The sequence below is a fragment of the Sinocyclocheilus rhinocerous genome, unplaced genomic scaffold (assembly GCF_001515625.1).
Source record: "Sinocyclocheilus rhinocerous isolate Xijiao unplaced genomic scaffold, SAMN03320098_v1.1 scaffold357, whole genome shotgun sequence".
In the NCBI taxonomy this organism is placed as follows: domain Eukaryota; kingdom Metazoa; phylum Chordata; class Actinopteri; order Cypriniformes; family Cyprinidae; genus Sinocyclocheilus; species Sinocyclocheilus rhinocerous.
Window position 1 is genome coordinate 579852 of NW_015649568.1, and position 14447 is coordinate 594298.

Consider the following 14447-nt stretch of genomic DNA (forward strand, 5'->3'; position numbering starts at 1 on the left):
ACACCGTGTGTGCTGTTATGCAATGCTGTTGGGCTTTTGCGTCTACATTTTGTTCATTAATTTAGCTAATTTGTACAATATCACTGACAAAACAAATATAATTCCTGCATTGACACAGCTGTCAATTGATAAAGCCGCATCCATCCATCAATCCATCCATGCATCTGTTTCTGTAATATATCTCCACCTGTTCCCAGCGAGTGTGAGCGTGTTATATTTTTTTGGGGTGCTCGCTGACAGTGACGGCTTCAGAAATGATGAAATGCAATGAAACACGAGTGACAGACACAGAGAGACATGTTAGTTGTGCTTATTCATTCACTCGCAAACCCAGGGAATTCGCACCATCAGAGAGAAACATTGACACAGGGAGAGAGGCGAGTTGACAGGTAAACAGGAGAGACGACTGTGGCATATCTACGGAAACTTCACTCCGTGCCGCGGTAAATATTCGGGGGGAAACAAACAGTCTAGGAACATGAACGTATTAAAGAAAACAGCAGATGACTTTGATTTGCATCCAGAGCTGTGTCTTCCCTTCAGTTTCGAAACAAAAGAGGGCGGTCGAGTTACGCAACGCACGTCTGCGCAAATCCGCAGTGATGAGTGTTTTCACAATGCTGGCTGACAGGCCTTTGAACTGCGGGAATCCGCTGATATGTGAAATGCGCCGTCTCGCACATGCATGCTAACAAGCAGCCCCTGATGCACTGGCACAGTTGATTATATCGCAAACATGAAGGTAGATTTTAGTGCACGAATGTGTGAACTGGGAGGAAGGTAGTGATGAATAAATCCTCTTACAGCAGGTAAAACAGCGGTGAATACCCTTGCAGACATGATTAATTTAACAACGTATTCACTTTCGAGATGCTTCAGCTCAAGATCATTTCACAAACACACTTATGAGTGCTAGAAGTAGAGTGCAGAGTAACCAGCGGAAAAATGTGATTATTACACCTGCTGTAGAATACATTGAGAGGTGTTTGCCAGTGTAAAATTTACCGCCGTGATGCTAGAATGTTCTGGGTGGTTGCCAGGGCATTGCTAGGTGGTTGCTAGGGTGTCCTGAGTGGTTACCACGGTGTTGCTATGTGTTTGTGAAGGGATGTTTGGTAGGGCATTGCAAAATTGCTTGAGTGTTTGTGAGCTTGGTCGTGCAAAACTTTCCCCCATGGCGTCAGGATGTTTTGGGTGGTTGCTATGGCATTCCTAGAATCCCTAAATGTTCTAAGTGGGTTCTAGAATACTGCTTAAGGTTTTTTTGGATGTCTCCACAATGCTAGAGTGCTGTCCGTGGTTGCCAAGCCATGCCATGAGTGTTTTTTTTTGCCATTAATTATACGGTCACTAGGGTGTTCTGGATGGTTGCCACACCGTTGCTACGTGTTTGTGAAGGGATATTTGGTAGGGTTGTTATATGGTTGTTAGGGTGTTTCTGAGAGGTACTTTGTCGTGCAAATCTTTCCTCCATCATGTCATGGTGTTTTGGGTGGTTGCTAAGGCATGGCTAAGTGGTTTCTCCGGTGTTCTGGGTGGTTGCCATGGCATTGGTATGCAGTTTTGAAGGGATGTTTGGTAGCGCATTGCAAAATTGCTAGGGTGTTTCTGAGAGATGTTTGGTTGTGCAAAAACCAAGGTGTTCTGAGTGTTTTTTGGCACTTTTAAAGTGGTTGCTAGGGTATTCTTGGCTGTCCTGAACTTGCCACTACAATGCCACTACAAGGTGTTGTAGGACATTGCCAAAGCATTGCAATGGGGTTCCTAAGGTGTTCTGAGTGTTTGCTTTATCATTTATGGGTGGTTGATATGGCATTGGTAGATGGTTGCCAGGGTGTTGTTATACTGCAGCTAGGGTGTTTGGGGTTGGTAGGACATTATGAGATGGACACTAGGGTGTTCTTGGTGGTTGCTAGTATGCTGCTAGGTAGTTGCTACTATGGTGCTAGCCCGTGCACAACTTGCGACGACAATGCTTGGATGTTGTGGGTCATTGCAAAGACATAGCTATGTGGTTGCTAAGTTGTACCAAGTGTTTTTGTCTATGTATTTATTAAGTAGTTATGGGTGGCTGCAGATATTGCTAACTAAAGTGTTGTGATTGGTAGCTAGGACACTGCTAACTGATTTCTATGGTGTTTTGTGTTGCTAAGATAATGGTAGTGTACACAAATACATATTCTGAATGTCTTCCTTATCGGACACACCCAATTTTGCTCTTGCAATCTCCATTTATGAGTTGAATCAAGTGTGTTAGATGATGGAGACATTCAAAATGTGCTCTGTTGGGGGGCTACAGGACAGGTTTGGCAAGCACTGTTCTAAGTGCTTTATAGGTGGTTGTTCACCAGCCCACATCAAGGAGTTTAACCCCAAATTTCTATAACAGGGTAGCCAACCCTGCTTCTGGAGGGCTACCTTCTTGCAGAGTTAAGTTTTAATCCCGTCTAACACCCCTGGCTGTGATTTTTAAGTAATCCTGAACACCTTGATTAAGTGTTTGATTAGGGTCGAAGTTACAGTAAACTATGCAGGATGGTAGCCCTACAGGAACAGTGCTGGCTACTCCTGCTCTAGAATATTCTCATCTTTAGATACAGCTCTGGACCTTTCTTCCATGTCTATGGGATTGTTTGACATGGTCTGCCAAACAAAATTGTCCAACTGCTTCGAAAGCCAATAGCAAAGGCTGCATGATTTTACCTAGCAATAATAAAAGTAATGTTTGACTTGAAAGAAACATATTGATAGCCCTTATACTGCAGTTACATAAATGTCATAAAAAATATTTTTGATTATTTTAAAGCTCTAAGCAGCCATGAACAACCTGCAGTTAGGCTAATGATCTATATTACTTGATTAAATAATTTTAGGAACATTGGTATCTCATCAGATCAGACCTTTGCTGTTGTTTTCTAAAAGCAATAAGCCATTTCTGCTTCACGTCTTGTCTAGTAACACTTCAAAACTGTGGAAAAATTACTAAAACACGGCCTCTTGTGGCTAGTTGCTTTTTAAACATTTGTCTTTTGGCCATCTGTTTGGAGAATAAAGCAAACAGAGTCAAAACAAATAGAGAGAAATGAAAGATAAACACTAACCGTTCTCTTTGCATTCTTCAGGGGGCTTCGCTTTCTTCGCAAGCCGGGGGTCCAACCAGGACGTCGTCTTCGTATTGTGGCTGGAGAGAAGAGAAATGGAGCAGAAAAGGAAAAGAGATGAAGAGGAATAGAGAGAGAGATGAGAGTGCTGCAAACTGCTACTGTAAATCATCATGCTGAGGAGACGAGAGAGACTGAAAGGAAGTATCCGGAGATCTCATCTCCAAACGAGGGTGAGAAAAAAGTTTAGCTTAACAAAATGGCAATCGATACTTTTAATTAGCTGTAAGCTTCTCATTAGCACAGCAAGAAAGAGAGGAGGAGGACAGAGATGCGAGGAAGATGTGAGTGACTTATGAGGGAGGAGAACCGAACATGAGCGGCGATAAACTGTTTAGCACACAATGTTTTTTCCTCACAATTTTGTCCTCTGAGACCAATTTCAGGAGTCATAATAAAGATTTCTTTTGAAAGATTTGGCAAAATTGGGAGATTCTTGTGACTTAGTAGTGTAACATGCTTACCAACCGCTAATTAATAGCCTTTGAAATTAATCTTAGCCTCCAACAAAGTTCTGACTGCATCTGAAACCCATCTAGGGAAGAACCAATGAGAGTACAGCAACTGATGACGCAAATGTGAGTGTGTGCGTGTGACAGAGATCCGTTTAAAATGTTGATACTACCGTCTCAATATTTCATACAACATTACCATCTGTTAATTGGCCAATTATGCTAATTAATGCTACATGCATTAGTTACTTACAATTACATTGAGTTAGCAGTGAAGTATAAGCAGTTCACAAATTCCCTCTTTTATATATATGTATTGTATTTAAACAGCATATATCATATTGTATGTGTTCAACACAAATTTCCTTTTGGAACAATAAAGTTGATCTAATTTAATCTTTTACCCAGTAATGACTCCAAACACTTCAAGTTCTTATTTGTTTTCCAGGTAAAACCTTGTTTTACATTAGCTCAAGGGCTAGCATGGGTTTGCGCAATACCATTTCATTTTTGATTGTCAGTGTGGATGCCAGCTTTTGATATGATTTTTGATGTCAAAATGATTTAAATGCTGTTGACTGCTACAAAATGCAACAATTTAAATCCTATCAAAAATTAATGGGGCACCTTATTATCTGGGCACTGACAAGGTCTGACACTAATAACGAAACAAAATGAAACAACCAAACCAAAACAAAACAAAACAAAACAACCAAAACAAAACAACACAACCAAAACAAAACAACACAACACAACAAAACACAAAACAAAACAAAACAAAACAAAACAAAACAAAACAAAACAAAACAAAACAAAACAAAACAAAACAAAACAAAACAAAACAAAACAAAACAAAATAACTGAAAACAAAACCAAATCCAAACTAAAACAAAAACAAAAACAAAAACTAAACAACAAAAACAAAAAAACTAAACTAAAAACAAAACAAAATAGCTTGGTATGATGCTCAACAGCAACGCTAAACAAATACTTCCAAAAAGTTTTATTATTAATTGCATGCTAACATATTTCGGAACACAAGCAAGAAGCATTTTTGTTCATGTATATTATGCATTCACGTACATTCAGTGTGTTTTGGGGCTTAGTGTTAGACACATATTTGTCTAAAGTAGCAGAAGAAACAGCTCTGAGATCAGTGGGAGAAAGGTAGACTCGACTGTCTCAGTGATGGGACTCGACTGACGGCACTCTGCCAAGTGACCGGCCAGAGAAATTGCAGCCAGGGGCGAAAAGATGGTGCACCTTTGATCTGCTCGTTCTCTATGACACTCCACACTTCTGCCCTTGTGTCTCTGTCTTTCAGTTTGTGTCTTTCTCCCCAGTGTCTCTTTATGATTCACCTCTCTCTTACAGAAAATGTATTTAATATAAAAGCATATCAAAAGACATTCTACTGGCACAGTGCATTTCCGCAGCTTATGTTTGGTTGCTTTGGGAGTTTAAATGTGACTAAATGCATGTACAGAGACATTTTGTCATGATTAATTTGGTCCAGTATGAGTGTGTGTGTGTGTGTTCATGGTGAGAGATAGACATATGGAGAAGTGTCTACAGTTTGAGTATTAAAGACGCTCCGTCTGTGAGGGAGATCGAGAAAAACAAGGCACCATTGGCTGCTTGACAACTCCATTAAATCCTCAATAGTCACACTGTGTGGGCCAGAGCAAACTGTGTTTGTGTGTGTGTGTGGTGTTTCATAAAGCATCATTCGGAGTCACTCACATACAGCTTCTGTTATGAACAGTACGATGTTATGAACAGAAAATAACTACTGTCCCTGTGGAAAAACACAGTACTGTAAAAACACACACACGTTCCTAGCAATCAAAGTGTGTATATTTATGTATGCTTTTTACAAATTTAATTTGTATGAATAAATAATCAGTAAGATGCATTATCTTTATATAACATCATTAAATAATGACAATCTATGTATTTATGAAATTAAAAAGTATGGTACAATTAATGTTGCACTATTATAGCCCATGGAAACTGGTTTTAAACAGAGATGTTTGTGTAAATGTTTATTGATCATGGCAACAGTGATTCATCTATAGATCAAATGATAAAAAGTGTGTTATAACTGGGTGTGACAAGTGGGGGCGGGGCCGAGAGCGCTGTACAGTCCAACACACTTTTAGCATTTAAAAGAGATGATTCAGGTGGCTGGATTATAGTGCACTGTAAAAAATAACTGTAATTTTAACTGTAAAATTTTTAAAAAACGCTACGGAAAAAAACTGTTAATAGGTTAACAGTAAGTTCCCGTACTATATACAGGGAAAAACTGTAAAATATCTAACCAGATACTTCATGTAATTTTACAGTAAAATGCTGTTAATTTTACAGTTTTTAGAAGTAAAAATAACAAATCAATGTATAATTTACAGTCAAAAACAGTAAACTGATATTCCCAGAATTCCCTGCATGACACTACACATTTGAAAGTATTTTGTTTAAATAATCATGGTTTTTTTTCTGTATTTTTTACAAAATTATTCTGGCAAACACAGCTGCCAAAATTATTTTGTAAAAACTACAGATTTTTTTTTTACAGTGTGGTTTTGGTCCATGTTTGTGCCGTTGCCTGATTTAGATAATAATTTTAGTGATTCAGGCTCTAAATTAACTCATTTAATAAACAGCACTGGGTATGGGCAAGGTCTGATGCTAATCACAAAGCCATGGTTAAAAACAAAGCAAAAAACAAATGAAATGAAAAGAAAAGTGACAAAACAAAACAACAACAACAACAACAAAAAATCTATAATTGACCTAGTTGAGAAAGAATGTAAATGGAATCAACAGATGTCACTGAATCAGAACCTGTATATCTTGCATGAGCACCAAGGCTCAATATGGTCTGGAGCATGCACGCAAAAAACAGCTTCAATGAATTCTATACAAAGGTGCACTCAGTAAATTTTGCTTTATGTTGTCATGTCAGATCATACTTCCCTCACTAAAATAATAATCTAGCACAGTTTTATCATTAGTAGAATATTAAATATTTCAACACAAGCATTTCAGTCAAATATAGGGAAAATATCTGTAACCTGCCTCAACAGTTTAAAAGTAGCCCAGTTCTGTGGGAAAACCATGGGCTTCATCAACTCTGATGGTTGCTGATATAAATATATATAGGATTTTATCATTAAAATCTTGAAAAAATACTACTAATTGTATATTACACATTATAAAATATTATATTATATACATTTATTTAATACAGGTGCATCTCAATAAATTAGAATGTCGTGGAAAAGTTCATTTATTTCAGTAATTCAACTCAAATTGTGACTAGCTGGTCATGTGATCGAAACATGGCATACTGCTCAATGTTCATGATTTTACTTTTTTTTTCTCTTCTTTCCAAAATTACTATTAATTCTATTCATTTAAATCTCTGTGTAAAAAAATACTGAATGCACCTTTAAATAATGCTGATTATAATTTAGAATTCGAATTCACTGAAAATTAGACCGATACAGATACTCACTCTATAAAGTACACTTCTCCTTTCTCAGTGTAAGCCATCTCCCAGTTATCTGGCAGAGGATCCAACTCGTCATTCTCGTCCAGTTTGAGCGGTGATTTTGGTGGTTCTGTCTCTTCTTCAGGGGCATCTGTGGAAGTCTCGGAGGGGAATGTGGTGGGCATCTCTCCTAAGGCGTCTGTACTCTTGTCTTCATGTTCACTGGACTCTGAAAAATGCAAGAAAAACTGCTTTTAACTGAAGTCCTAAAAAATCATGCTTTATGTAATCAATTAAACTCTCACCAATGTCATAATGAAAAGTCTAAAAACAGTAAACTGTTTAAACTGCCTGAATTAAACGAAATGTACAACATTTTAACAAGAGAAACTGCAGACCTCCGATTCAAACACCTCAATCAATTAAAAAGAATCAGACAGTAGATGTGGATAAATAAAGATGAACGGTGTAATATGATTCAACAAAATAATCACCAAGAGAAGCTACGCTTATAAAAAGAAGCTGTCAAATTTACAACAATCCAATGCAATATTCTGGGAGTCGTCTCTAAATTTATCGGCACGGCTGGTGAAACTAAGAGTCCAAGTCTACAGAGAAACCGGCGAATGTGAGCGAGACAGACAGAGACAATATTTATGAGAGGGAGATGTAGATTTGGAGTTTCTGAGAGAATTGAAAAGCAGGTCACTGTCAGAGGGGCATGTTAGAGAAGACTGTAAGAAATGATGGAAGAACAGACAGAGATGGAGTTAGCCGGACTGAAACGGTGAAATAAGCGGAGTGATTAAAATAGAGTCTGCAGTGAGAAAGCGAGAGAGAAGAAGAGGGAAAAAAAAAATAGAGAGCCGAACGTGTCCTAGTTTGAGTTATGGAGGATGGAGGTCCCATAGGAAAGGCACAAAAGACAGATCGAGGGGAAGAGAGAGGGAGAGACGAAAGAAAAAGACACAGAATCCCATAACATTCAGCAGTACTGATGTTTTAATCAACTGAAAAATGAGAGGACAGCTTCACTCAATTCCACACACAAGCTCTGTTCCAAAACCTAGTGAGCTGCCTATTTAGACAACATTTAAAATCATCAAAGGGGCACATCGTCTTTTTGCCACACTTGCCAATGGTGGATAAATTGAGAATATTTTCCAGGCATGTAAAAACCATATATTTGTTTTATATACTGTAAATACCAAAACAATACATCTAAGATGGTGCACAACAGAAATAAAGAATATTCTTATCTCCTAACAATGTGTCTCAAATATTTCATCAACATCTCAGACTGTGCTCAGATATTGCAAGATACCAAAGCGCGCAATGAAAAGTCAGAGATTTCAATATGAGCTGAAACATTTTACATAAAATCCCAAGGCCACATTATTTGGGTTATCCACATTAATATTCTAGCTTTATTATATACTCTTACTTGCTGTCAAAAATTGTCTTATTGGTTTTTATTTCCCAAAGAATTTTAAGAAAAACGTTGAAAGACAAAATCGATACTTTAGTGAAGTTGACAAACACCATTTGCAACTCATTTTATTTCCATAATGTTACATATTTCTGAGTGAAATAATATTTACCCACTTTTTTGACTAGGATGTGGAGGCTGAAGGGTTGGTTGACCCCCAAAAAAGAGCATTTTGTCATCAATTATTCAGCCTTGTGTTGTTCCAAACTCATAAGACTTTCATTCATCTTTGAAACACAAAAGTCAAATATGGTACTGTACCTGCTTAAAGGTGACATATCATGAAAATCTGACTTTTCCAGGTTTTAAGTGCTATAATCAGGTCCCCGGTGCATCTACCAACCATGGAAACGAGAAAACGTATATCAGAAGTTTAAACTCATACGGTTTAAAACGCATGATTTCAGAGCGATAAACATGATAATCAGAACCAAAACAGATGTTTTTTAGCAGGTACGAGCTGTAAAGGTGCAGCTCTATTCTGGAAAAGGGGGCGGGGAGCAGCAACTCATTTGCATTTAAAGAGACAGGCCCGAAAAACAGCGTGTTTCTGCTTCCACTCAAAATAGGCATTTTCAAAATGATATAATAAATGATCTGTGGAGTATTTTGAGCTGAAACTTCACAGACACATTCTGGGGACACCAGAGCCTTATATTACATATTGTAAAAAGGGGCATAATATGTCTCCTTTACGGCACAAGAACCAATTAGGTTTGTTCTCACACATCAAGCAAGTACAGGTGAGCTTCCATTTACCATATTTGATTTGCTCTATGTATATGCATTGATCAATTTTAATTGTGGTTTATATGTGAAAAACAGCCTAAATTAAATCTATTCAACATATAAAGGAGAAGACTTGGACTAAACAGCTCAGTTCATATGGATTTCTGTTGCAATGCCTTTATGTACTTTTGGAAGCATCAAAGTTTTGGTAGAAGCTCAATGGAGGTACACAAATCTCGGTAACACTTTAGAATAGGGAACACATGTTCAATAAAATCCAAATCTGCTGCTTATTAATAGTTAGTAAGGTAGCTGTTAAGTTTAGGTATGTTTAGGATTAAGGGATCTAAAATATGCTCATGCAAAATAAGGCATTAATATGTGCTTTTTAAGTATTAATAAACAGCCAATATGCGTGCTAATAAGCAACTAGTTAATAGTGAGAATTGGTCCTTAAAATAAAGTGTTACCAAAATCTCTCAGGTTACGTTAAAATGTCTTCATTTGTGTTTTGAGGATGAATGAACATCTTATAGGTTTGGGTGACATGAGGTTGAGTAAATTATAACAGAATTTTTATTTTTGGGTGAACTACCCCTTTAGGGTGTTTATTTGCCATTATTGCCATAAACATCACTACATCAACATTAAAGGCACAATATGTAATTTTCGCCGCTAGAGGGCGCGTATTCAAAATAAACAAAGAGACAAAGGCGTAGTTTGATGACGCCGTGACTGAGTGTGGAATCATGGGAGTTGTCGTCTTCATCCCCACAGCCGAAGCAATCCGACGGGACTCGGGCAGAAATCATGTTCATGGATGAGCTAATGATTTTCTTACATATTGTGCCTTTAAGCAACATTAAATGAATACTGGCAAGATTTTAGAAAACCTTAGAAAACAATGCCTAAAGAGCTATTTGGCCTTTGGTTAACATTATTTCCAGTCGATGTTAACTGAAAGTTGTTTTTGAAGCAGAGCAAGTTTTATATTTTTCTCCTTGTTTCGAACAACATGGACTGATGAATCGTGCACAATAAGACCAGGAACTTGTATTAAGAAAGCAAATAGGGTCAATTTTGATTTCATGTTGAATTTAAGTGCACTGAGCTATTAAAGAGCTCTGAGCAATACATTTTCCTCTGGCAGTTCTTTATATTACTACATGTCAACAATTCTCTCTCTAGTGTGTTAGATTCTAATTCACAATGTCATGCTGCTGTATTAAAGCCAGAAGAAAACAAAAGTTTTTTTCAGTACATCCAGTCTTGATGCACGTTTCCGCCCCGCAGAGAGTGAAAACCAGGGAATGTGTGATAACATGCTGGTGCGACAGTTGCTAGGCTATTGCCCTGACAACAGTAGTTACTATGAGATAATTTAGAATGGAGGTGGTTGCTATGATAGATGATGCACCTAGTGGCCCGACAGTAGTCACCTCTATGCTAGTAACCCTGATCTGAGGTCACAGCTGTAAATGAACTTACTACACTAGAGAGCCGCACATGACAAGATCTCTCTTCTTCTTAAACTGATTGAGAGCTCCTCACCTGGGGTGATGGCCACTCCGTTGCCGTTGATGACGGGCCTCTCCTCCTCTTCCTCTTCGGGCGGCTCGATGCCAGCCTTCTCCATGTTGCTGACGGACTTGTTACGTCTGCGTTTGCCCTGTGATCTGGGTGTAGCGCCTGGCAACAGCTGCTCAGCTACATTCAGCAGCAGTGGGCTGGGCTCTGCCGGGGGCTTCGGGGTGCCGTAATAGTTATCTGGAACCAATCAGACATTTGATACATAATTTACTTTTAATAGTTTATAATGTAAGCTCTGCCACCATGAAGTTACAACTCTGCAAATGGAGAAAGATGCAATATCAGCCTCTCAGGCAATAAGCAAGTCACCTTTCTCCAGTGGGTGTTTAGTTACTTTGGGGACAAAATTGCTTCAAGAAGTGAGCTACATCTACAAACACAACTTTTAGGAACTTCCGGCAACATGACATGAAAGTGATTCAAGAATAAAGAAAACAATGTTTATTAATTATTTGTAAAAAAATATGTATTTTTGGTGTAGTATTAGGTTTGGTGTGCAGTAATTAAGATTGTAGATTTGGTTTTAATAGCAGTTATGTTCGAAACATAAAAAAAAATGTTAAATGAAAAAATCTTATATTATATATACATTATATATCTTAATGAGTAAGCAACTGAGTCATTCATTCATTTGATTCATGCAAATGGCTGATTCACACACACACACACACACAGTACGGTTCAAAATTTTAGGGTTGGTAATATTTTTTCATGTTTTTGAAAGAGAAGGCTTATCTAAAATACAGTAAACAGTGTGATAACGGTTAATAACAATTGTCTATTTTAACAACTGTGGTCCTCAAGAAACATTTCTTCTATTATCAAATTCGAAAACGATTGTGTTGCTTAATATTTTTGTGGAAACCGTGATACATTTTTCCCCCCCAGGATTTCGAAATGATGAACAGAAAGTTCAAAAGAACACCAATTATCAATTTTGAAACATAAATCTATCACTTTTGATCAATTATATGTATCCTACTGAATAAAAAAAGAATAACCTTAATTACCCCCAAACTTTTTAACAGTAGTGAGTATGGGAGTATAATACATATACATACAGCAAGTTTTTAACAAGTCAACAATATTTTAACATGTTTATAGCAATTTAATACAAAAAAAAAGTGAATTTTAAAGTGAATGTAAAAACACAGTTTAGGATAAAAAATGGTTAAGTGTCGTTGAGAGGTGCAAACACTTGCTAAGCTAAGTATTGCACACACAGGACCCATAGTAAGTGTTAACCATTTTTAATAATTAATTTTAATTAATTGTAATTTAATAGGGACATGTCCCTAAACCATAAACACCCTAATCTACACATATAGTAGTAATTATAATTAACTTTATATAAAAATATGAAAAATAACCTAGATGACTAGATGATGACTAGAAGACTAGTCAGATGACTAGGTAAAAGTGATGTGTTCATAATATCTTACTACTCTGACTGTGGTATTCGCATTGCTCAGTCAGTGAAAATCTTGTCTTTGCAAACAAAACAAAACAACTCAAAAGTCCATTCAGCCAGGACTCTGACACCAGTACAACACCACACACAAACTGTTGCTCAAACGACCGAGTGCTGTTCTATGTTTACAGACTCAGTGAAAGATCATCTATCTATCTATCTATCTATCTATCGTTTGTTTGTACATGTACAACTGCACTGTATCTGATTAATTTTCTACACAGCTGTGATACTTTCATGTGTATCGTGACCTCTTTCTCATCAAATAATAAAATACTTAAATGCAATATTTCATGTGCTTTTATTTATTTCCCTTTCTTTGCAATAATTATCAGCTTATATAAGACTACCTTAAATATAATTTATAATTAATTTTACTGTAATGAAGTGAATTTAATCTAATTATAAAAACATTTTCATGTTAATATGAATGTTTCTTCTTTTTTTTCATTTTTTATGTACTGCCAAAAAAACAGTAATAAATTATAAAATAATAATAAAAAATGATTCTAATAAATTTCAGATACATTTAGAGTTATTACAAAAGTATATTTGACAAATGAGACCTACATTTTATTAAAATATAACCATCACAGAATGCTAATAAACTCAATACATAATCTGATGCAGTGGAAATTACATTGTGGTATGAATGCTCAAGATTCTTAGAAAAATGAAGTTCACAGGATATCTCTTGATATACCTGATATGTACTTAGTCACTGTATATATGTTATGAGTTAGTATGTTTTTGTATCCAGGGATTTAAAGACTAGTTTATATATTAGATTTCAAAATCCTTTGTAAACCCACCAAAAATCCCACTCATATACTGTACCTGATGTTACATTATTAAAGCTGAGCTGAGAAACAGTCTCCGAGCTCTTTTCTAGTCACAGTGCTAGTCACATTCTTTAAAACATATTGAAAATCAAAATCACTGTTATGAACACTGAGGAAGAATTAACAAGAGAGAAACAGAGTAGAAGAGAAGAGCTGATGTATTTCACATATGGAGATTATTTTCTGTTGCTTTCAGTCACTAGTTTACAGAGTCAACTAAGAGAGAAAAGTGGAAATGGACTGAAAGAGAGAGGAGGAGAGATATTTATTCAAGGGATGGAGTTGTTGGACTTTTGAAGTGAAGAAAGGCTAAGCTCACAAGACCCCAGATAATCACATTCCCTTTAGGGTATTTTTATATCACGCTGCGAATTAACCAGAGTTACCGCAAATCAGATACATTCCCAAGATCTGTTCTCTACAAGGGACTCGAAAATCAGATTAATCGCAAAAAAAAAAAAAAAAAAACTTACAGAAATAACAAAAATGGAAAAATAACACAAAATAGAAATACAAGTTGTAGCCACTGGGGACACCATTGTGGCTCATTATTATTTACAATAATTACTTACGCAAACAAAATGCTCTGAAGAACATATTTGTTAGCAATTGGCAGAAGACGCCTTATGTCTGGGGAGTGAGAGTGTGTCAGACAGTTCAAGGTGGTAATAATAGCCAATCATTGTAATGACAGGCTTTGGCTCTGGCATTTTAGAATGACCAAAGCAACATTTTCTTTTGTTCTCTGAGAGAAATATTCATTCATGTAACTTGTTCAGGCAAAGTCACACCTTTTTGATGCACAACTATGAATTTTCCTGGTAAACATGTTTCTATTGCAGTTTATGCAAATGTCTTCTTACTGAATAAAACAATGTTTCCACCTAAAGCGAGTTTTTTTTTTTTTTTGCACATTTTATTTGCGTCTCTGTGTTTTAATCTAGCCAAAGATTGCCTAAAAATATGTGGATAGAAACCTGGCTTATGACATTTTGATCTTAAAGGGGTCATATGATGCGATTTCAATTTTTCCTTTCTCTTTGGAGTGTGCAAACCTGCCGGATGCTCCTTCGTCGAATCCGCCGGCCGCGTCGTTCTCAAGCCCACCCGCCTCCGTTCACTCAAGCCGGCCTCCGCTCACTATAGCCCGCCGTGTGTTTCGTTGTGAAAGCGAAACTACTTTGTTTGGCCTTCCAAAAGAGGACACAACTAGAAAT

The 14447-nt window shown here is 36.9% G+C and overlaps 1 protein-coding gene across 1 annotated transcript in view; it reads right to left on the reverse strand.

Moving 5' to 3' along the window:
• LOC107710665 (membrane-associated guanylate kinase, WW and PDZ domain-containing protein 2-like) overlaps positions 1-14447 on the reverse strand; it is a 139737-nt gene that overhangs the window by 63476 nt on the left and 61814 nt on the right. Inside the window, exons 4-6 of the mRNA XM_016515494.1 lie at positions 10879-11094; positions 7134-7338; positions 3102-3181 (exon numbers count right to left, since the gene is read on the reverse strand). Coding sequence (XP_016370980.1) covers positions 3102-3181; positions 7134-7338; positions 10879-11094 — 501 coding nt within the window. The remainder of the gene's footprint in view (positions 1-3101; positions 3182-7133; positions 7339-10878; positions 11095-14447) is intronic.